Here is a 25,100-nt window from a genome sequence, read left to right on the forward strand (position 1 = left end):
AGTTTTGGACAAGATAGAGGAGATGTATTCCTTTCTATCCCTGCCACTATATATGTTTAAAATGCTGGGAATTATATATAAAACAAGCATAAGAAGGCAGAACAGCCTGAAATCTCAGTACTGGAGGAATGATACAGCAGTGAGTCCCTGGGTTTTTCCTTTTCCAAAGCCTACAACCTGGAAATGCCACAGGTACAGACAAAAATGTCCCCATGAAAAGACTGCTCTCTCTCTTGTCAAAGGACTGGGGAAGGGGCATCCTAGCAAGACAAATCCTCCCTTTTTTTTTTTTTTTTTTTGAGATGGAGTCTCACTCTGTCATGCAGGTTGGAGTGCAGTGGCATAATCTCAGCTCATGGCAACCTCCGCCTCCTAACCTCAAGTGATCCTCCTGCCTCAGCCTCTCGAGTAGCTGGGACTATAGCCATGTGCCACCACGTTTGGTTAATTTTTTCTATTTTTAGTAGAGATGGGGTTTCACCTTTTTGGCCAGGCTGGTCTCAAACTCCTGACCTCAAGTGATCTACCTGCCTCGGCCTCCCAAAATGCTGGGATTACAGGCGTGAGCCACTGTGCCCGGACTGCAAAAGCCTTTTGATATTGAATGCCTCCAGCAAAATCTCAGGGGTGGGAGAGGGGGAAGTCCCTCCCAAACTGCATTAGCACAGGTAGAGGGAAAACCTAGACTTTAATCTTTGGTGATAACAAAACGTTCCTCCTACTCACCTCTAGGTGGTATCAGAAGAGGCTGAGTGGGAAGCTTGGTTTTTCATCACTGCCCCGCAGTAACTAAGTGCCTGTCCCCATCACCTCAATGATATTCATGGAGGCCATGTGGAGAACCTGCACTGCCATCCCCATCCAGTAGTAACAAGGCTCCATTCCTTTCCCCACAATGTAAAGGAGGACAACCGTGGAGCCTAGATTTCCACCTCTTCCCAGCAATAATGGAGCAACCCTCCCTTTTCCCTACAGGGAGGTGTCAATGGAGGCCATATAACAAGGCTGGACTACCAGTTTCAGCAGAGGCCTGTTAAACAGAAGATGTAAATAAGATCCAGAATCTCATAACATAATATCCAAAATGACCAGGTTGTAAGTGAAAATAACTCACCATGCCAAGAACCAGGAAAATCTCAACTTGAACAAGAAAACACAATCAACAGATCCTAACACAGTTTGTTGGAATTAGCTGACAAGGATTTTAAAAGAGGGACTATAAAAATGCTTCAACAAGCAAGCACTTACATTCTTAAATGATTGAAAAAAAAAAAGAAAATCTCAGGAAAAAAGATACCCAGAAATAACCTCAGAATGTGACTTTATTTGGAAATAGGGTCTTTCCAGATGTAATTAAAGTGAAGTCATACTGGATTAGTATAATCTCTAAATCCAATGACTGGTGTCCTTATAAAAACGCTATATGAAGACACAGAGACACACACAGAGGAGAACACATGGAGATGGGGCAGACATTAGAATGATGTGTCTACAAGCCAAGTAACAAAAAAGATTGCTGCCAACCATCAGAAGCAAGGAGAGGAACACGGAGCAGATTCTCCCTCTGAGCTTCCAGAAGGAACCAACCCTGCCAATATCTTCATTTTGGACTTTTGGCCCCCCATATTGTTAGAGAATAAATTTCTGTTGTTTTAAGGCACAAAGTTTGTGGTCCTTTAATACAGAAGCCCTTGGAAACTAATACAGTAGCCAAAATTTGTTTAAAACTCACCATATGGGTTCAATAGAAGAATAGAAATATGTAATGGACAGAATGTTGGTGTCCTCCCTCACCTCATTCATATGTTGAAGTCTTAATCCAGTGTAGGTGTATTTGGAGATGGGGACTCTATGGAAGCAATAAGGTTAAGTGAGGTCATAAAGGTAGGACTCTGATCCAGTAGGATGAGTATCTCTATATGAGAGACACCAGTAGACTCTGTGTGTGCACATAAAGATGTCATGTGAACACACAACGAGATGGTAGATGCTTACAAGCCAAGAGAAGAGGACTCAGAATGAATCTATCTTGCTGTCACCTTGATCTTGGACTTCCAGCTTCCAGAACTAGGATAAATAAATGTCTATTATTTAAGACATCCAGTCTGTGGTTTTGTTATGTGCAGCCTGAGAAGACTAATACAAGACAACCTAGGAAAGAATCAGTGAATTTGAAGGCAAAATAGTAGACATTACCCAATCTGAAAAAGAGAGAAATTAGATTAAAAAGAAAGGAAGGAAGAAAGGAAGTGAGGGAGGGAGAGAGGAAGGGAGACACGAAAGAGAGAGAGAGAGAATGAGAACAAAGCTTCAGGAACCTGGAAGATTATAACAAAAGGTTTAACATTTGTGTCATGGGAGTCCTAGGTGAAGAGAAAAAAAGAAGGTGGAGCTAAAAAAGTGTTCAAAGAAATAAGGCTGAAATATTCCCAAATTTGATGAAAGACAGACACACACAGACTCAAGAAGCTGACTAAACCCCAAGCATGATAAACCAAAGAAATCCATTACAAGACACACCATAAACAAATTTCTGAAAACTAAAGTCTTGAAAGCAGTTGCAGAGAAATGAACCTTACCAATAAAAAAGCAACAATTTAAATTGCAGCAGATTTCTCATCAGAAACCATGAAAGCCAGAAAGAAGTGGCACAACATGTTTAAGTACTAAAAGAAAAAACTGTCAACCCAGAATGCTAAGCCAAGTGAAAAAATCCTTCAGGTATGAAGATCAAAACATTCTCAAATGAAGGAAAAACTAACATAATTTGTTAACTGAAGAACTATAGTAAGTCCTTAATGTCGTCAATAGTTTCTTGGAAACTGCAACTTTAAGCAAAATGATGTATAATGAAATCAAGTTTATCATAGACTAATTGATATTAACAAGGTAAGTCCGTACAGCATATTTCTGGTCACAAAAACAACACCACACTTCTAAATAAATGCCCAGACACATCTAGTATTAAACATTAAAATAAATGTGAGCTATACATACATTTAAGAAAGATTAATAAAACAAGGAAGGTAATTATTTACTCACCTGTTGGTGATGTAATTAAAGTGAGGTCATGCTTGATTAGTATAATCAGTGAGTGACAGCAGTCATCATGGTGGTGGGTTAAACCAAGGAATAAATCTTTGCAGAGCAAAAATTGAAAGGAGTATCTCCTACCACCATGAAGTTCAAAAACAATAATAAATATGGCAGGCTGGCTGAGTGCTCTTATACCAAATTATTTACTGTTATGCATTTGTATGATTATTATATACTTTACAAATTTTTATTTTACAATAATTTGTATTCACTTATTCTTCATTTCCAACCTGTTTATTCCATTTCAGGGTCCTGGGTGGCTGAAGCTTATTCTGGCAGCTCAGGGTGCAAGGCACCCTGGACAGGATGCCATGCCATCACAGAGCACGCACACACACACACACACACAAACCCCTCACTCATACTTGGATAATTTAGATAATTTAGTTACACCAATTAACCTAATGCGCACATCTCTGGGATGTGGGAGGAAATTGGAGTACGCAGAGAAAACCCACACAGACATGGGGAGAATGTGTAAACTCTAAACAGACAGTGGCCATGGCTGGGAATCAGTTGTCTTTTTTTCTCATCAACATTACAAAGAAATTACATTAAACAAAATAACATTATTTGAGGACCTGCTGTACCATAAAAGAATGGCTAAAGGAAGTTCTCCAAACATAAAGGAAATGATGAAAAAGAAAACTCGAAACATCAGGAGTGAAGAGAGAACAATGGAAATAATAAAAATATGGGTAAATATGATGGGCTATCCTTCACTTGCATTTTCTAAATTATGTTTGATGGCTAAAACAGAAATTATAACATTGTCTGATGAGGATTCAATTTATGTAATGAAGAGATTTAAGACAATTACATTATGAAAGGAGAAGGGTAAAGGAACCTAAATAGAGGTCAGGCTTCTATCCCTCACTCGAAGTGGCAAAAGTGTCGATACCAGTAGATGGTCATAGATTATGTTATGTATGACAAAATATGGAAAGCAGCCACTAAAAAACCTACACAAAGAGATACACTTAAAAAAAAGCTCACCACAGATAAATAAAAATGGAATTCTAAAAACTGTTTAACCCATAGGAAGAGTGGAGAAATACAAGAGAAGAATGAAAAGCAGAGGGAAAAAAGAAAACAATCAAATGGCAGGCTTAAACCCTAACAAATAATTACATTAACTGCAGATGGTCTATAAATATAATTTATAACTCTGAGACTGGCAAAATGGTGTGAAAAAAATGACCCAAAATAAGCTCTCTATAAGAAACTCACTTCAAATATGACATAGGTGAACTGAACATAAAAGGATGAAAAAAGACATACCATACAAAGATTAATTAAAAGAAAGCAGAGTTAGCAATTTCAATATCAGATAAAACAGACTGCTGAGCAAAGGAAATCACCAGGGCCACAAAAAGACATTGCATAACAATAACAGGGTCAAATCACAAAGAAGACATAGCAATCATACATGTGTACATACCAAACAACAGATCTTCAAAATCTATGAAACAAAAATTGGTAGAACTGAAGAAAAAAGACATCCACTATTAAAGTTGGAGACTTCAACACATCTCTCTCAACACTTGATAGAAATACTAGACAGGAGGCTGGGCGTGGTGGCTCACGCCTGTAATCCCAACATTTTGGGAGGCCAAGGCGGGTGGATCACCTGAGGTCAGGAGTTCAAGACCAGCCTGGCCAACATGGTGAAACCCCGTCTCTACTAAATATAAAAATTAGCCGGGTGTGGTGGCAGACGCCTGTAATCCCAGCTACTCGGGAGGCTGAGGTAGGAGAATTGCTTGAACCTGGGAGGTGGAAGCTGCAGTGAGCTGAGATTGTGCCACTGCACTCCAGCCTGGGTAACAGAGCGAGACTCTGTCTCAAAAAAAAAAAAAAAAAAAAAGGAAACTTTAGACAGGAAAGCAACAAGGATGTATAAGAACTTTATAAAAAGCCATCAACCAAAAGAATCTAATTAACATTTAGACAATACTTCACACAACAATAACAAGATTCACATTCTTTTGAAATGCTTATGGAACACTCACCAAGACCATATCTTAAGTCACAAAATAAAAGTCAACTAAAAAAATTTTTTTTAAAGAGACAGCATCTTGCTCTATTGCCCAGGCTGGAGTGCAGTGGTGCCGATCATGGCTCACTGCAGCCTTCAACTCCTATCCTCAAGTGATCCTCCTGCCGCGGCATCCAAGAGACCTGGGATTACAGGCATGAACCACTGCTCCCAGCCTCAAGGAATTTTTAAAAATCAGAATCACACAGCATGTGTTCTAAGATCACAATGAAATCAAACTAGAAATCAATAACAAAAAGATAATAGGTAAATCTCCAAACATATGGAAATTAAACACCACATTTCTGAATAATACATGAGTCAAGAGGCGCAGTTGTGCACTGGGTCACCAAGATGACTCTCCCAAAGTATACTCCATCACACCTGGCCCCTCTGCCCATGACCCTCAATCCAGCTGAATATGACATATCTCCACAAACTGCAACCTGAGCATTTGGCCATAAATCTGGGTTTAAACAGGGGTACTTATTCAGCACAATGACCTAACCAATGATGATTCATCGAGGGCTCATCAAACAGCTTGGCTTAATTTGTTGGACTTGTGTAAGGTTAGCACATATCTATCCCAATTTCAGACCCATTATCAAATACTCATCCAGTAGCTCTATGTGGAATCGGATCCGTCTTTTTCTGGTGTTGTTTTCAAAACTGGTAGGGATAGGAAAGAAAAGCTTATCTAGGAAGAAAAATTGGATCAAACATTTAACATTTCATATTAAGTCTGGCAATGATGACTATATGTATTCCTGATTAAATACACTTCTATTAATCCAAAAATCCCACCACATTTCTAAATAATACATGTGGGCTGGACGCAGTGGCTCACACCTGTAATCTCAATACTTTAGGAGGCCAAGGTGAGTGGATCACCTGAGGTCAGGTGTTTGAAACCAGCATGGCCAAAACGGTGAAACCCTGTCTCTACTAAAAGTACAAAATTAGCTGGGTGTGGTAGCATGCGCCTGTAATCCCAGCTACTCGGGAGGCTGAGGCAGGAGAATCACTTGAACCCAGGAGGCGGAGTTTGCAGTGATCCAAGATCATGCCACTGCACTCCAGCCTGGGCAACAGAGTGAGACTCCATCTCAAAAACAAACAAACAAACAAACAAACAAATTTCTAATATTGGTAATTTGTATCTTCTTTCTTTTAAAAAAAAAATTGGTTAACCTGGCTAGAGATCTGTTAATTTTATTGATAATTCAAAGAGACAGCTTTTGGTTTCACTGATTTTCTCTATCATCTTCTGGCTTTCAATTTCATTGATTTCTGCTTTGATTTTTATTATTTCCTTCTACTTACTTTAAGCTTAAATTGCTCTTCTTTCTCCAGTTTCTTCTTTCTGAAGCTTAGATTGATTTTAGATCTTTCTTCTTCTCTAATATAGGCATTTAATGCTATAAATTTTCCTCTAAGCATGGCTTTGGCTGCATCCCACAAATTTGATAAACTATATTTTTCATTTTAATTTAGTTAAAAATATTTTTAAGTTTCTCTTGAGACTTTTTTTGATCCATATGTTACCTACTAGTCTAGTGTGTTGTTTATTCTAGAAATACCTTGGGGATTTTCCAGCTCTCTGTTACTGGTTTCTAGTTTAGTTCCATTGTGGTTTGAGAACATACTTTGTATGATTCTATCATTTTACATTTGTTCAAGTGTGTTTCGTGGCCCAGAATGTACTATCTCTTGAATACTCCACGTGAGCTAGATATGAATGTGTATTCTATTATTATTGTATTAGAATGTGTATTCTATTATTGCTGGATGGAGTGCTCTATAAATGCCAGCAGATCAAGTTGATTGATGGTGGTATTCAGATCAAATATATACTTACTGATTTTCTGCCTACTTGATTTATCAATTATTGAAAGAGGGTTGTTGAAGTCTTCAACTATAATGGGATTTGTCTATTTCTCCTTGGAGTTCTACCAGTTTTTGCCTCATGTATTTTGGTACTCCATTGTTAGTGACATATACTATATATGTCATATATCCACTCAAGATCAAAAATAAGGCAAGAATGTCTGTTCCCACCACTTTTATTCAATGTAGTGCTGGAAGTCTTAGCTAGTACAATAAAGGAAGAAAAGGAAATAAAAGACATACAAATTTAGAAAGAAAATATTTGCAAATCACACATCTTACACAGGACTCATATCTAGAATATATAAAGAACTTTCAAAATTCAAAAGTAAAAATACAAACAGGTTGGGCACAGTGGCTCACACCTGTGCTCAGTGCTTTGGAGGCCGAGGTGGGAAGATGGCTTGAGGCCAGGAGAATTCAAAACCAGCCTGGGCAACACAGCAAGACCCTGTCTTGAAAGAAAAAAATTAGCTGGGCATGGTGGCAAGTGCCGGTAGTCCTAGCTACTTGGTAGGATCACTTGGGTCCAGGATTTCAAGGCTGCAGTGAGCTATGATCATGCCACTGCACTCTAACCTGGGCAACAGAGCAAGACTATTTTTCTAGAACAAACATACAAACAGTCTAATTAGAAAATGGGCAAAGGACGTGAACAGATATTTTACCAAAGAGGATACAGAGATGGCAGATAAGCACATTAAAATATGTTTGTTTGTCCGTTTGTTTGTTTGTTTTTGAGACAAAGTCTTGCTCTGTTGCCCAGGCTAGAGTGCAGTGGCACAATCTCGGCTCCCTGCAACCTCCACCTCCTGGGTTCAAGCCATTCTCCTCCCTCAGCCTCCCAAGTAGCTGGGATTACAGGTGCATGCCACCACACCCGGCTAATTTTTGTATTTTTAGTAGAGACGGGGTTTCACCATGTCGGCCAGGCTGGTCTCAAACTCCTGACTTCAAGTGATCCACCCGCCTCAGTCTCCCAAAGTGCTGGTATTATAGGCATGAACCACTGCGCCTGGCCTAAAACGTATTAAACATCAATAGCCATTAGGGAAATGCAAATTAAAATTATGGTAAGATATCATTACACACCTATTAAAACAGCTAAAATAAAATAGTGACCATTCCAAAAGCAAGTCAAAACGCGGAGTAGCTGTATCAATGTATGAACATTGCTGATGTTCTGGAAAATTGTTTGGCAGCATTCATACTCCTTGAAGGTTATTCCAGAGAAATGAAAATTATGTGTGGAGACAAAAACCTGCATAATAGCCCTAAATTGGAAACAAACATTCTTCAATGGGTGAATGGCCAAACTGTGTTATATGTAATAGCACTCAGCAAAAAAGGGACAAACTACCGATACAACTTGAGTGGATATAAAGGGCATTATATGGAAAAGCCAGTACAAAAGCCAATCTTGAAAGGTTACATACTATATGATTCCATGTATATAACATTTTCAAAATGACAAAATTACAGAGATGAAGTGGGACTTTCAGGGATTGCGGTGACAGGAAGGAGGGGTGACTGTGACTATGAACAGCATGAGGAAGCCTTGGGATAACAGAACAGTTCTGTACATGATTGTGATGGTGGTTATATGAATTTATACATGGCTCTGATATTATACCAAAAGTATGTAAGATTTTCCCAACCATTGGAGGAAAATGAGCAAAGTTTACACAAAACCTCTATGTATATTTTTTTGAAACTTTCTGTGATTTTTAAAGTACTATTGATACATGCAATAACTTGGATCTCAAGAGCATTATGCTGAGTGAAAAAAGCCAGCTTCAAAAGGTCACACACTGTATGATTCTACTCACATAACATTTTTAATACCTTCACTTGCTTTTATTCATATACTATTCTTGAAATGACAACAATTATAGAGTAGATAATAAATTAGTGGTTTCAGGCTGGGTGCGGTGGCTCACGCCTGTAATCCCAGCACTTTGGGAGGCTGAGGCGGGTGGATCACCTGAGGTTGGGAGATCGAGACCATCCTGGCTAACATAGTGAAACCCCACCTCTACTAAAAATACAAAAGATTAGCCAGGCACGGAGCACGTGCCTGTAGTCCCCGCTACTCGGGGGGCTGAGGCAGGAGAATCATTTGAACCTGGGAGGCAGAGGCTGCAGTGAGCCAAGATCACGCCACTGCACTCCAGCCTGGGCAACAGAGAGAGACTCCATCTCAAAAACAAAAACAAAAACAAAAAAACAGAAAACAAATTAGTGGTTTCCAGGGATTAGGTACTGGATGGAGGAGAGAGGTATAGATAGCACAAGATACATCTTTTTGGTGATGAAACACACAAATGAGTGCATGTAAAACTGGTACAATCTGAACATGGTTTGTATATTGTACTACTGCCCGTTTTCTGCTTTTGATACTGTACTGGCTTTGTCCGGTGTTACCTCTGGAGGAAACTGGGTGAAAGGTACACAGGACCTTTCTATTTTTGCAACATCTTTGAATCTATAATTATTTCAAATTTGTAAAAAATCTTAAAAAGTAAAAAGAGGTCTTTGCATCCCAAAATTCTATTGGCAGGAGGCAGATTGAGAAAACAACTCAACTGCAAATGCACAGAAAAAGGAAGGAATGACTCAGAACAATGAATCCAAAGGGGAATCAAAATCCTAGTAGGATTTTATGTAGAAATCAGTAAGTTGATTTTAAAATTCAAAGGAGAGAGGTAGTCTTTTCAAAAAATCATATTGGGGCTGGGCATGGTGGCTCACACCATGGGAGGCTGAGGCAGGTGGATCACTTGAGGTCAGGAGTTCAAGACCAGCCTGGTAACATGGTGAAACTCTGTTTCTACTAAAAATATAAAAATTAGCCAGCTGTGTTGGCACACATCTGTAATCCTAGCTACTTGGGAGGCTGAGGCAGGAGAATCGCTTGAACCCAGGAGGCGGAGGTTGCAGTGAGCTGAGTGCAACATTGCACTCTAGCCTGGGCAACAGGGAGAGACTCTGTCTCTGAACAAAACAAAACAAAATCCTGTTGGAATAATTGGATATCTATAAGCAAAAGAAGAACCTTAATCCATACCTTAGACTATATACAAAAGTTAACTAAAAAATAGGTCAAATATCTAAATTTAAAAAACTAAAACTATAAAATGTATAGAAGAAAATATAGGCGTAAGCCTCTGTGACTTCAGGTTAGGCAAATATTTCTTAGATATGACACCAAAAGCATAGCTCATTTAAAAAAGTGATAGTGGCTGGGCGTGGTGGCTCATGCCTATAATCCCAGCACTTTGGGAGGCCAAGGCAGGTGGATCATGAGGTCAGGAAATCGACACCATCCTGGCTAACATGGTGAAACCCCGTCTCTACTAAAAATACAAAAAATTAGCTGGGCATGGTGGCAGGTGCCTGTAATCCCAGTTACTTGGGAGGCTGAGGCAGGAGAATGGCATGAACCCGGGAGATGGAGCTGGCAGTGAGCGAAGACCATGCCAGTGCACTCCAGCCTGGGTGACAGAGCAAGACTCCATCTCAAAAAAAAAAAAAAAGTGATTGGACTTCATCAAAATTAAGAATCTGTTCTTAAGTAGATAGTTAAGAAAATGAAAAGATAAACCACAGGCTAGTGGAAAATACTGGTAAGTCATATATCTGATAAAAGGGATCCAGAATTAGTGAAGAACACTCAACACAATTATATTTAAAAGAAACAACTTAAAAATGGGCAAAAGACTTGAACAAAAACTTCATCAAAAAAGACAGATGGTAATACATGAAAATATGTTCAACATTATTAGTCATTAGGGAAATGCAAACTAACACTACTATAAGATATGATGACATACCTACTAGAGTGGCTAAAAACAAAACAAACAAATAAAAATCTAATAGTACCAAATACTGCCAAGAATGTGAGTCAGCTAGACCTCGAATATATTGCTGGTGGAAATATAAAATGGTACAGCCACTTTGGAAAACTCTGGCAGTAACTTCTAAAGTTAAACACATAATTACCATATGATCCAGTATTCCCACTCCTAAGTATGTATCCAGGTGAAATAAAAACTTGTATTCCCACAAAAACTTGTACACAAATGTATGTAGTAACTTTATTCATAATCACTGAACACCAGAAACTAGCCCAGATGTCCTTTAATGATTACATATACAAACCGTGGCATATTTATAGAATGAAATACTACTTAACAATGAAAAAAACCCAAATTATTGACATACCCAACATGTGCAAATCTTAAGTGAAAGAAATACAGATTCAAAGGGCTGCATACCGTATGATTCTACCTATATGGTGTTTTGGAAAAGGCAAAGCTATAGAGACTGAAAACACATCAGTTTGTTGCCAGGGCTGGGAGTGGGAAGAGGAGTTAACTACAAAGAGGTGGCTTGAGGGAACTTAGGGGGGTTATGAAGCTGTTCCATATATTGACTGTGGTATTCTACGCTAGTATGCATTTGTCAAAACTTAAAGAACTATATACTAAAAAAGGTAAATTTTACTGCATATAAAATATATCCCAGTAAACCTAACTAAAGAAATCAAAGAACAAACTATGAGAGGAAATAAAACAAAAGAGTGGAACTCCCACCCATTAAGATGGCTACTATCAAAGAAACAGAAAATCCCAAGTGTTGGCAAGGATATAGGGAAACTGGAATCCTTGTACATGGTTGGTAGGGATGAAAATGGTATAGCCACTGCAAAAAACAATATGGTGGTTCCTCAAAACGTTAAAAAGGGAATTACCGTATGATTCGGCAGTTCCACAGTTCCACTTCTAGGTATATACACAAAAGCTGAAAGCAAGGCCTTGAAGAGATGTTTGTATATCCTTGTTCACAGCAGTATTATTCACAATAGCTAACAGGCGGAAGAAACTCAAATGTCCATCGATGAATGAACAGAGAAAGAAAATGTGGCCTATACATACAATGGAATATTATTCAGCCTTAAAAAGAAAAGGAAATTCTTTTTGTTGTTATTGTTGTTGTTGTTGTTGTTGTTGTTGAGACAGAGTGTTGCTGTTTTGCCCAGGCTGGAGTGAAGTGGCACAATCTTGGCTCACTGCAACCTCCACCCGCCAAGTTCAAGTGATTCTCCCGCCTCAGCCTCCCAAGTAGCTGGGATTATAGGTGCCCGCCACCATGCCTGGCTATTTTTGGTACTTTTAGTACAGACGGGGCTTCACCGTATTGGCCAGGCTGGTCTCGAACTCCTGACCTCAGGTGATCCACCTGCCTCGGCTTCCCAAAGTGCTAGGATTACAGGCAGGAGCCACCATGCCCAGCCAAGAGAAGGAAATTCTGACACAAGCTACAATATGGAAGACATGTTAAGTGAAATAAGGCAGTCACAAAAAAAGACAAATATTATATTAGTCCACTTATATGAGGTTCCTAGGGTAGTCAAATTTATAGGGACAGGAAGTAGAACGATGGTTGCCACGGGCTAGAGGAGGTAAAATGGGCAGTTATTATTTAATGGAATACAGAGATCCAATTCCGCAGGATAAAAAAAAGTTTAAAGATGGATATCCATGGTGGTTGTACAAAGAGAAGGTACTTAATGTCACTCAACTACTTTTTTAAATGGTTAGGGCTGAGTGCGATGGCTCATACCCGTAATCCCAGCACTTTGGGAGGCCGAGGTGGGCAGATCACTTGAGGTCAGGAGTTTGAAACCAACCTGGCCAACGTGGTGAAACCCCATCTCTACTAATAATACAAAAATTAGCTGGGCGTGGTGATGTGTGCCTGTAGTCCCCGCTACTGGTGAGGCTGAGGCACGAGAATCACTTGAATGCAGGAGGTGAAGGTTGTGGTGAGCCAAGACTGCACCACTGCACTCCAGCCTGGGCGACAGAGTGAAACTATGTCTCAAAAACAAAAATGGTTAGAAGGTAAATTTTATGTTATCTGTATCTTATTATACCATTTTTTTAAAAAAAAGAGTGGAGGTTTTCACTCAAGAGTCTTGGATTTAGTCCACAAGGCTTACCAGCTGTGTGTCATTGGGTAGGTCTCTTTACCCACTTCTCCAGTTTTCACCCCACCACTCTTGGCCCCTACTTTCTATTCCAGCAACATCCAGTGTACAACATAATTCCATTCCACACTCATATTCTTTAAATTCCCTCTTTTGAGAATGCTCTGCCCACCTCCCCCGACCCGCCCCATACCCCTATGCTTGGCCAACATCTAGTCATCCTTCATCCTTCATTCCTCCTCACCATCTGTAGGAAGATTCCCTGACATCCTCAGGCTGGGTTGGGAGGCTCCACCTCTGTGCTCCCACAACCCTCAGTATTACCCGTATCATGCTATTTATTTCATTTTTCAAAAAATACTTTTTGGGCACCCATTGTCCACCAGGCACTGTTCTAGGATCTGGTGGCTTATCAATGAATAAAACGGACACAAATCCCTGCCCTTGAGGAGTCCGCCTTCTGGGGTACCTATCCCCTTGGTCTGTGAACTCAGAGGCATGCTCTGTCTATAATGTTGCTGTCCCTCAGTGCCTAGCACACAGTGATTCCCCAGCCCTCGAAGCTCAGGAGTTGAGTAGCGAGTATAGGTGATTCTGATACAGCCCACCAGGCACCAGGGCCTCAGAGCAGCATTGTTCAGTGAAGTCCAGTTGATCAGAGCTGAAATTGTGTGCAAGGAGGGGGATGTCTGAGCAGGCAGAGCAGCCAAGGAGTATGGGGTTAGACAGGAGACAGAGGGTGTACCCTCTGTGTCTTCCTTGCCAAATCACCACATTGCTTTCTGTGGTGAAACAGCAGCAGTTTAACCCACTACCTAACCTTCACTCTAATAAGAAAGGATATTTATATGTGAGAAGCTGTCCCACAGCCTAGGGTTGGCCCCTCATCCCTCCATTCAGAGCTAAGCACCCACCCCCTGTGCATGTACATCTCTCCCCACTAGAAGTGGAATGGTGTGGAGTGGGTCCCACATTTGATTGGTTATCTGTCTGGCCTGCTGAATGGGGTGGTGCCCACAAAAATGTTTTTCACAAGCTCTTCATACTACTCTGATGCAGCCAGCCGGGCACCAGGGATTCAGGGTAACCAGCGCCCTTTACAGCCTGTTGTGATCTGCCTAACACACCACGACTCCCTCTCTGCCTCATCTTCTCCTACCACCATTCATTCTCCTCTTCCCTCTCTCTCTCAGGTGTCTGCTCAAATCTCATCCTGTTGATGAATCTTTCCTAGACCACCTTTTTAATATACCAAACCCTCTACCTCTGCCCTCCCTGTTCCCTTTACCCTGGTTGCTGTTCTCCAGGCACTTATTTCCATCTGATGTAGCATTGGTGTGCTGGAGCTGACTCATAAGGGCTCACAAAAGTCTACTGTTACACTTCTAGGAATTCTGCAGGCTGGTTGTTAGGCATGGCCATCATTAAAATGTAATTGATAGCAACTTCCAATTAAATAAGTGATATTAAAAGCATAGGGTGAAAAATGCTTAAACTTGTCACTTTCTATTTTTTACTACCTTTTACTATTATCTATGTTCTTAGGATTCTTTATATCCGTATATCTGTAGAGTAGAAATATATAATATATAAATCATATATAGATCTGAAAAAAGACCCCCCAAAAACAACAAAAAAAGAGAAAACATAAGCAAGTGTCCTGTCCATAGCTATTCGATTGTAAATAACAAAAAGAATCTGAGAAATATACCTCCAGTATTCAAAAACTATGGTCTAATTCAGCAAATAGGTCAATGAAATCATTGATAAATGAGTTAAATTTCAATATCTCTGTTGTTTCACTTTTTCACCTTCTTACTGTTTAGTGTAAATGAAAATACCAACATTAATGTTAGTATTATACTTGTTTATCCATTACAACCATAGGTTGGCTATAAATAGAAGGGTTAGGCAAAATCCAAGAAAAGCATACTGTAAGAAGCAGCTCACTAATAGAAGTTACAATAAAGAGTATTATAGGATTTTATTATTTGTTGATTTCTATCAGTAAAATTTATAATACAAACACATATACATTTTGCTTCAGAGAGCCAATTATTAAACATTTACAAGCACACACACTGTTTCCCCTCCACTAGAATGTAAGCTTGAGGGCAAGAATTTTCTGTTATTCTAGCACTTAGAAAAAGCACCTGGCAAGGCCAGGCGTGGTGGCTCACGCCTGTAATCCCAGCACTATGGGAGGCGGAGGTGGGCGGATCATGAAGTCAAGAGATTGAGACCATCCTTGCGAACATGGTGAAACCCCATCTCTACTAAAAATACAAAAATTAGCTGGACGTGGTGGCGGGTGCCTGTAGTCTCAGCTACTTGGGAGGCTGAGGCAGGAGAATCACTTGAACCCAGGAGGCGGAGGTTGCAGGGAGCCAAGATCTCACCACTGCACTCCAGCCTGGCAATAGAGCGAGACTCTGTCTCAAAAAACAAAGAGAAAAAAAAAGAGGAGAAAGAAAAGAAAAAGCACCTGGCATGTAGCAGGCGCCCAGTCAAAACAGGCAACATGACTGAATGGATGAGCTTGGTTCGGGAATCCCTGGTTTCATGGGTTTCATGGGTTGACTATCAGACCTTGGTTAGGTTTCCAGCCCACTATGATCTAGCTGGGCTAGATCTAGTGTGGCCTTGAGTAGATTATTCAACCTCTTTGAACCTTGGCTTCCTCATTTAAAAAGAGGGGATAATCCCCTTACCTCACAGGGAGGTTGTGACAATGCACGCAGCTGTCTGTCACCTATTGTCTATATTTCTTTCTCACCCTCTACCCCTCACCTCTGCCACATACACTCCTTGGAGACCCAGCCCTGCTACTGTCACATTTCAGTGATGTCACAGCTGCAGGTGGTACACAGTCAGCACCACCATCTGATGCCCAGCCTGAGTGCTGGCTGAACTGAGAGGAACAGGGTGGGTGCCTGGCACTGGTGTTGCTCCATTCGTCTCTGAGGTCTCACTGCCCCAGCATGAGTCCATCAGCAAAGAAGAGGCCCAAGAATAGCAGGGTTTCCAAGGTCAGACTTGGGACTAGACCCTGGGGGTGAGTCCCTAGAGGGGACCTTAACAAAGAATCCACCATGCCAAGGACAGGGGCTTTCCAGCATGGGAGAAAAGGGAAAGGTGAAGGGTGAAGGGAGGTCAGGAGAGTTAAAATGGTCTCCCAGTTCTGTCCCCAGACCAAGATGACAAAACTCCCAGCCTAGGATTGGTCAAACCATGCTCAACTAAATGGAGAGGCACATGGAGGAGTTCAGGAGGATTCCTCCAGTGCCTCACTCTGTCGCCCAGGCTGGAGTGGAGTGGCGAGATCTCAACTGACTGCAGCCTTCACCTCCCGGGTTCAAGTGATTCTCCTGCCTCACCCTCTTGAGTAGCTGGGACTACAGGCGCGTGCCACCACACCTGGCTAATTTTTGTATTTTTTTTTTTTTTTTGGTAGAGTCAGGGTTTCACCATGTTGGCCAGGCATCTCAAACTCCTGACTTCAAATGAGCCACCCACCTCGGCCTCCCAAAGTGCTGGGATTACAGACATGAGGCACCACACCTGGCTGATTCCTCTGGGTTTATGTCTCTCTCTTATCCTCTGTCCCTCAGATGCAAGACGAGAAACTACAGGACGAGACAGAGCAGCCTGTGAGCAAAATAATTGAGCGGAACCGTCTGAGAATGGTGAGACGCCCTGTTTTGGCCCCAGCTTGGGGAAGCTCATATATTCATGTAGTGCTGCCCCTGGTTGCCAGGCTGAGTGGCCCAGGCGAGCCAGCAGGCCGGCCCTTGGCTGAGCGGAGCCAGAGGCAGGCAGGGGAGAGGGAGGCTGTCCAGGAAAGCTGAAGCTTCTATTTACCTGGTTTCTTGACCCTGGCAGGTGTTAAAAAACTTGTCGCTCTTGAAGCTACTCAAGAGCTCGAACCGCCGGATCCAAGAACTGCATAAGCTGGCCAAAAGGTGTTGGCATTCACTGCTCAGTGTTCCAAAGATTCTCCGCATCTCCTCTGGGTAAGCTGGGGCCTGGCCCCCATAATGGACCCAAATGCTGTCTTTCTGGGAACAGGCATTGTGCTAAGGAAATTTAGAGAACAAGTCTAATTTTCACAAAGCCTCTGTGAGAGAGGTATTTATTAACTCTATTTTATTGCTGGAGAGCTGAGGCTGAAGAGGTGAAGTGACTTGTCTCATTCAGTTAACTCAACTGATAAGTGGCAGAACTAGGATTTGAAGCCATTCCTGTCTGATATCAGAGCTGTGGCCAAAACAATGGTTGTAATCATCCAGTTGTGGCGCTCACTTCACCCTGGGGCACTGAGACAGACAGGTCACTCCTCCTCCTCCTCCCCTGCAAGTCAATATAACCCAGAGAGTCACCTGCAGACTGACCCCTGAAATCTGAAGATTAATCTTGCTGAGGCTTGGTTTCTCTATTAATTTATTTTTATTTATTTATTTTTTTACCATGCCTCCGAGACAAGTTCAAACCGTTTCCTCATAAGTCACATGAGAGTATTAAGAAAGCTAACATTGATTGGTGCCTGCTAAGTGCCATCCTACAGTGTTAAGCACTTAAGAATTTTCCCATTTAGTTTATTCTTCACAACAATCCTGTTAGGTAGACAGAATTATCCTAGTTTTACAGATAAGAAAGCTAAGGCTCTGAGAGGTTAAATATCTTGCCCAAATCACACAGGTGCTAAGAGGTAGAAGCAGAATCTGAGCCCGTTTGTCTGAATCCAACAACTGTGCTCTGTAAGCCACTCTCCTTCACTGCCTTCTACTTTACAGAAATAGTAAGGATCCCAAGTTGTAAGGGTCCCGAGTCTGGCATAGAGCGAGGATTCAATCAGCAGGAGCCATTATTATCATCACAGTATTGCCATTATCTGCAGCCCAAGGCCTCATCTCTCCCCACACCCTTGGCTAGGATGGTGTTGCCACTGGTGGTTTGCAGGGGGCCCAGTCTGTTACAGACACCCTTTGGGAAAGTCTCAGTATTTAATATTTCTGTCAAGGCCACCTTTCTGGGCTCCTCTTTCTGATTTGGCCTCTAGTTGCAGGCACTCAGGAAACATAGAGCTAGAAGGATCAGGATCATCTAGCCCCATCATTTTCCAACTTAAAAAACATTTTTTTGTATGGAGACAGAGTCTCACCATGTTGCTCAGGCTGGTCTTGAACAGTTTTCCAACTTTATTAAAGCAGTGAAACATCTGTTCAAATATCTATTTCCAAGCCCCACTTGTGTTGTTATGAGCTGGGGGAGTCATCCTGCCCCCAGTGGGTCAGGGGAGGTGACATTGAGACACCTCCTCAGAACCCTAAGGTTTCTTGGAGCACAATTTAGAAAAACTGCTGGACTGTTCACCCTCCCAGCTGAAGTCCAGAGGACAGAACCCTAATCTAGTGGCAGATGATGTAGACAATATCCATTCTTAGGGGCCTTAACTACTAGTCATGGCTCTCACCTTCCCAATCTCTCACATCCCTCTGCCAGTGCTCATCACACCCCCTCACACCAGCACAAGGCCTCTGGGCAGTAGAGAAGTTTCTTTGCAGGACCCTCTAGCTTTCTTAACAGGCTCCCCTGAGTTGGCTACATAGCAACTGTCTCGGGAACCAGGGCCTCGGTCCTGCTGTGCTGACTGCCTTTCCTCTCCCTGCCAGGGAAAACAGTGCCTGCAATAAAGCAAAACAAAATAATGAAGAGTTCCAGGAGATTGGGTGCTCTGAGAAGGAACTCAAGTCCAAGAAATTAGAGTCCACAGGGGACCCTAAGAAAAAAGAGTACAAGGAGTGGAAGCCCCAGGTGCAGTCAGGGATGAGGAACAAGGCGAAAACGTCATCGGCGGCAATGCCACAGAAAGAAAAGCATATAGAGCCTGAGGTTCCAAGGACATCAAGGGATGATAGCTTGAACCCTGGAGCCCAGGGAAGGCAACCACTCACCGATGGCCCCCGAGTCACCTTCATTAAGCACTACCACAATAGAACTCCCATGGGGCACATGAAGCAGCTGGATGCAGCCTACCAGTGGATCTGGTTTGAGGGGCTGCCCACACGAATCCACCTCCCGGCGCCCAGGGTGATGTGCAGATCCTCTGCCCTGCGTTGGGTCAAGCGCCGCTGCACCCGCTTCTGCTCCGCATCACTTGAAATGCCTATGTGGCATCCATACAAGGTGGGTGTGACAACAACACAGCCAGGCTAGGTGAGATGCAAGCCCCAAGCCAGGCCCAGAGCTGGGCCCCAGAGTCAGGGCTGAGGATCTGGAGTCTTGAGTGGTGTGTGGCTGGCAGTGCTGGGAGGCTCCGCCTTCATGTCCAGAGAGGGGGAAGCCTTAGACCAACATCATACAGCAGGGTAGTGACTAGGTTGAGGCCTCTCAGGATACAGCTAGGAGACGTGTGGAAGGAGGGGCACTGAAGTGAGCCATCTCACTGCCTGATGGCCTTAGCAGAGGTGGAAACTGCTGTGGCTCTGAATCTCACAGTCAGAGGCCTACATAAGTGGGTTTAAGGATTTCCAAATGTGGGAGGGGGGAGATGGTCAAGCAGGGCTTTGCTGCATCCCATTCCCTCTTAGATCAATTCAACTCTCCATTTATGTTTGATTTATTCATGCCTCAAATAAGATTTACTCTGAACAGGCTAGGCATGGTGGCTCATGCCTGTAATCCCAGCACCTTGGGAGGTCGAGGCAGGAAGACTGCTTGAGACCAGGAGTTCAAGACCATCCTGGGCAACATAATGAGACACTGTCTCTACAAAAAATTTAAAAATTAGCCAGATGTCGTGGCTTGCGCTTGTAGTGTCAGCTACTCAGGAGGCTGAGGTCGGAGGATCACTTAAGCCCAGGAGTCGAGGCTGCAGTGAGCTGTGACTTCGTCACTGCACTCCAGCCTGGGCAAGAGAGCAAGACCCTGTCTTAAAAAAAAGAAAGGAAAAAAAGAGATTTACTACTCTGAGCAGGAAGTTCCTTAGCACAAAAAGAGGAAAATACAGCAGCCCTTTCGTGGGAGAATGAAAGTCCCATGAAAGGAAGGGGGTGAGTGCCCACCGGGTCTAGCTTACAGGGAGGCTTTTCCTTTTTAGCAAAGCCATTTCCAACCTACCACAGACAGACACCACAGCACCCTTGTCCCTGCGCCCGCTCCCCAAACGACCAGCGCCCCCTGGGGACAGTCTTAGCGCCTAACACCGAAGTTTCTGCTGGCAGGTTGATGTGACCTGGACGGGAGCCAGAAGTGCCAGCAGAGGGTGGAGATCGCGCAATCAGCTGAAGGGGAGGGATGGGTGGCGAAATTCACGAGTCTACAAATAAGATCTTCCATATGGCACCTAAGACGAATACTGCTTACTCTGCCTGTTTGTCTGGGGCTGGGAAGGATGAAGGAGAGGCCTTCGGCAGAGGGAGCCTGTGTCGCGACTTCAGGCTTCCCCCACCCTCACCCCGAGGCCCCTAAGGTCAGTCTAGAACCAAAGAAGCCAGCGAGCAGCACCCCTCCCCCACCTCCGCGAGCTGGTCTCCTGAGTGGCGCACTCTATGAAGTCAGGGTGCTCGTGTGCTTTCTGGATGCAAGGTGCCTCACAATCGCCCCGCGAGCTTGCAAGAGGAAACCGCGGCGCGGAGGCAGAAAGTAACTTGTCCAGGCTCACTCAGCTAGAAAGTGGCAGGAGCAAGGGCTCCTGGTTGCTCCCCATTCCATTTTCCCAAGAAAGGGAAACGGCGAAATGAGAGCCTGCTCAGAAATCAGGAGACAGGCAGAATAGCCCCAGCACGCTGTGGGTCATGCGAGTGCATTGCGACCTGATTGTCAAAAATTGATTGTCAAAAACTGATTGCACTGTGGCTGGTGTCAAAATGTGGATGTCAGCTGGGCCTCCGAATGTGTCCTGCCTTGGTCACAGATCATAGAAGGCACCGGATCAGGCGGGGGAGCTGGTACTGCATCTCTACTGCTCCAGCGTGACATGGCAGGTCCACCCTCAATCCGAAGACCTCAACCCCAAGCCCTGGTCGACCCCCTCTGGCCGGGGTCACCCTCTGTCGGTAGAAGTCACAGGGCCCTAACCATGCCGTTGGGGAGAGCAAAGCCAAGGGAGCCCGAGTTTTCTCCGGACGAAGACCTCCATATTCCCCAGAGGCAGGCTGCGTGGAGTGGGCGCCCTCGGGAGAGCAGTGGAGCCATTGAGGGGCACTGAGCTCTCCGGGGTTGGGGGTCAGGGCAGCGATGAAAATAGATCTCCAGTTTGGGAGGGAGGGAGAACGATTGGATGGACTCCCCCCCCCACCCCGCCCACTCACACACTCCTCCCCACTATTACTGGGCACCAAGACTGGGCATCAGCAGCCGCGCGGACCAGCCCGGGCGGAGCCACAGCACGGGGACTGCTTAGCACCGCATAGTGGCTGCTGCGTGCTCCCAAGCTCCTGCTCCCAGCGCAATCTTCCTGGAGCTCCCCTAGGTCGGTGCCTACCTCTGCCCCCACCACCCCGCTACTTCCCGCGCAACTTCCACCCCAGTAACCTCCACTTCCAGCGGTCTTCCCACCCAGCTGGCACTCCAGCCCATTTCTTGAACAGTCTCCATTGCGGTTCCCTTGCTGGGTATTTTCAATCCCATCAACTTTCGAAAATAATCTCTCCTCACTCTTCCATTCCATCAACATTTGCGTGAACTTCTGTCCTGAGTGCGCTGTCAGCGGGCAGTCAAGACAGCGCCCTCCCAACTAAAAAATCTAAAAAATCTGACCCTTTCTGGGGAGCCCCCTTGCACTAGCCTTCGTGGGGGCCTGCCCAGGAAGCCCCAAGTGGAGGCTGGATTGGGTTGGGCCTGAGTGAAACTGGCAACTTCCACTTTGCTCCAGAGAGCTGGAGTTGGGCCCCAGTTGCCCACTGGGAACGCCACCGAATATATGGGAGGGCTGTGTGCGAAGGAGGGGACCCAGCACGGCCAGGGCAGCAAGGGGCAGGCCTGGGAGGGAATCCCAGCAGTACATCCTTCCACCTCATCCCACCTGCCCAGGCACTTAGGCCTCTGGCCACCTGCCTCCCACAATTCCACAACCGGGGACTCCCCACTACCACCCTCCCTTTGTTTAACCATTTCAACCTAAAGCTCCTCCTCTGGGCCCAGTAACACCAATTTGGGGAGGAAGCCACCCTAGAAATGGCTGCTTAACAGTTAACTGGGAAAAAATTGAAGTGTTTGAGTCTGATTTTATATTGAGTGACTTTTTAGAAGTCACATGACCTCTCTGAACCTATTTCATGTTTATAAAATAGTGATACTAATGTCTGTTTCAGGGGGTTTTAAGCAAATCAAGCTTGATGTAGGAGAAGCCAGTTTGTGGGGCATTGAACAAATGTTTGGCCTTTTCCCACGCCACACCAGGGCCATCATAATAAAGCCCTGTGGCCAGTCAGTCCCGGCTCCATTTCTCACTTATCAGCAGCTACCTAACTACTCACCTTTATGGAACTAGCTGGTTGTTAACAAGCCAAATGTATGTTTACGTTCACAACCTTTTGCAAATATGGCATCTAGATCCCTAAGACTGTCTGTCTCACAATTGTCTGGATCACACATAAACATAACTGGAACTGAAAAGCGGATGAGGCAGACAGGCCTAGCTTCTTACCAACTTTGTAATGTGGAAAAAGTTGTTTACTCCCAATCCTCTGTTTCTTTGTCTGCAAAATGGGGGAAATAGCGGTGCTTACCTTATTGGACTGAGTAAGAATACACATAAATCACTTTGCAGTCCATGCCAGATAGGAGCTCAATACTTGGTAGTGGTACCTAGAGGACTGGCAAGCCTATCCCCCAACATTTGAAAACACAGGCTCAGAAGAAAAATGTCTCCTGTTCTGTAAAATGGATAGGGGGGTGGTAGCCTAATAATTGTCTAGAATTATGGATCACTTCCTACGTGCCAGGGGCTGGGCTAGGTGCTTTACACGTGACATCTTATTGCATCTTCACAATAAAACCCGGGAGGGAACACTTTTTCCATTTTAAAGAATTAAGTGTTGACCTACCAGAAAACAAAACAAAACAAAACCCAGGGAAATAAGTACCATTATTACCCTCATTTTACATATGAGGAAATCTAGGTAAGGGAGATAACATAGCTTACCCAAGATCTCACAGCTAGTAATGGGATTCCAGGACTTTGCACTCCACTGCAGCTCTCTAAAGCCTTCCAGAATTGGACTCCTATGACTGTGACTTGCCCAGGTAGTGGCAGGGCAGGGATTAAAACCCTCAGCTCCCTCTACTCCCTCCTGCCTCAATGCTATTTCTACCACCCTTTATTACTTTACAACAGAAAACCTTAAGACAGTGGTTTTTAATCTCTCCACAGAGGAGTTCTCTTGTACCTTGATTCCATCCCTACTCCTCCTGCCCTAGGTCCCCAGGGCCCTGCTTCTGCGACTCCGTGGTCCCTGGGCTGCCGGTACAAGGAGGTGTTCCACACCTGTGCACTGACTGCCTTCTGGGGCTGGCAGAAGGAAGCTGCTCTGACCTGGGAGTCGCTGAGGAAGGAGTCCAAGGGGATTCCTGTCCAGGGGAGCCTGTTTGAGCTGTGTACCCTCCAGGATGTTGGGAGTCCTGGAGCTTCCCATTGTACCCCCTGATGTCTGCTGGCTGCCATCCTGGCTCTCATTTGGCACTGATGTGGACAGGGCTGCCTAGAGTGAGGGGTTAGAAGTACCCTCTGAGCCAGACATCCCTTTTTCCTTTCCTGTCCTCCTTTAAGGGTTATAAACTATTCTGAGCATCAGCTATGTAGGAGTCTCCACTTTTCTCTGAATGGCCCGAGTTCAGGTGGTGGGTGGGAAAAAGGGAGGTCAACTTCAGACACCTGGAGAGTTAAGGGATATGCCAACTCAGTAGTGGGCTAGTACTCTCTTATCTAGGTACCTTCCTTTATCGTTTGGAAATAGATTTCCCATATTCCTAAGATCATCTGAAAATCTCTGGCCCACGCTGGGCACAGTAGCTCATGCCTGTAATCCCAGCACTTTGGGAGGCTGAGGCGGGTGGATCACTTGAGAGGCCAAGAGTTCGAGACCAGCCTGGCCAACATGATGAAACCCCATCTCTATGAAAAATACAAAAAATTAGCCAAGCATGATGGTGCAACCTGTAATTCCAGCTACTTGGGAGGCTGAAGTACAAGAATTACTTGAACCCAGGAAGCAGAGGTTGCAGTGAGCTGAGATTGAGCCACTGCACTCCAGCCTGGGTAATGAAGTTGGAGTGAAACTCTGTCTCAAAAAAAAAGAAAAAAAAAAAAAAAAAGGCTAGCTGGGCTTGGTGGCTCACACCTGTAAAATCCCAGCACTTTGGGAGGCCGAAGCAGGTGGATCTCTTGAGTCCAGGAGTTCGAGACCAGCCTGGGCAAAGTGGCAAAGCCCTGTCTCTAAAAAATTAAAAATAAAAATACAAAAATTAGCTGGGTGTGGTGGCATGTGCCTATAGTCCCAGCTACTTGGGGGGTTAGGGCAGGAGGATCATTGAGCCTGGGAGGTTGAGGCTACAATGAGCCAAGATCACACCAGTGCATGGCAGCCTGGGTGACAGTGAGACCTTGCCTCAAAAAAAAAAAAGAAGGAAATCTCTGGCTATATTTAATGTACTGCGTATCAGCTTTTCTTAGAAAGCTAGTAATGTTTATAAGGTACTATTCATCCTTGGTATTTAAAAAAATATGACAGGATAAGAAGATATGATTATAAAGTGATAGACTATTTAACCAGACTGTTTAACCAGTCAGAACTTATACATCCCTAACCACTGACCTCTTCAAAATGAGCTTATTAAAATCACTATTAGAGGCCAAATCCTGGCTCTGCCAGCTCCTAAAAAGTCACCTTGGGTAAGTTCTTTACAGCTCCCTCATCTGTAAGATACAGATGACATTACTTCTTACTTCAGAGGGTTCTTGTAAAGATTTTGAAAAGAGACATAAAGCACTCAGCCCACACTGCTGGACACCTCTTAAGCACGCAATAGATGTTATTTATTATTAAAATGACAAACATGTCACTGCCATTGTCCTGCCCTCTCTGG

The 25,100-nt window shown here is 43.9% G+C and overlaps 2 protein-coding genes across 3 annotated transcripts in view; one reads left to right on the plus strand and one right to left on the minus strand.

Moving 5' to 3' along the window:
* Nucleotides 1-25,100, minus strand: part of SYS1 (SYS1 golgi trafficking protein) — a 41,437-nt gene that overhangs the window by 10,703 nt on the left and 5,634 nt on the right. The window lies entirely within an intron of this gene.
* TP53TG5 (TP53 target 5) lies at nt 15,818-20,368 on the plus strand. Of its 2 annotated transcripts, none has more exons than XM_063633555.1 (5): nt 15,818-15,938; nt 16,625-16,699; nt 16,896-17,026; nt 18,686-19,199; nt 20,237-20,368. In XM_063633555.1, exons 2-5 carry the CDS (start codon nt 16,625-16,627, stop codon nt 20,339-20,341), a joined length of 825 nt encoding a protein of 274 aa, XP_063489625.1. In that variant the 5' UTR covers nt 15,818-15,938; the 3' UTR covers nt 20,342-20,368. The 2 variants fall into 2 exon arrangements, with proteins under 2 accessions (XP_063489625.1, XP_055120980.2); XM_055265005.2 differs by having other exon boundaries at nt 15,863-16,042.

The sequence above is a fragment of the Symphalangus syndactylus genome, chromosome 24, assembly GCF_028878055.3.
Source record: "Symphalangus syndactylus isolate Jambi chromosome 24, NHGRI_mSymSyn1-v2.1_pri, whole genome shotgun sequence".
NCBI classification, from domain to species: domain Eukaryota; kingdom Metazoa; phylum Chordata; class Mammalia; order Primates; family Hylobatidae; genus Symphalangus; species Symphalangus syndactylus.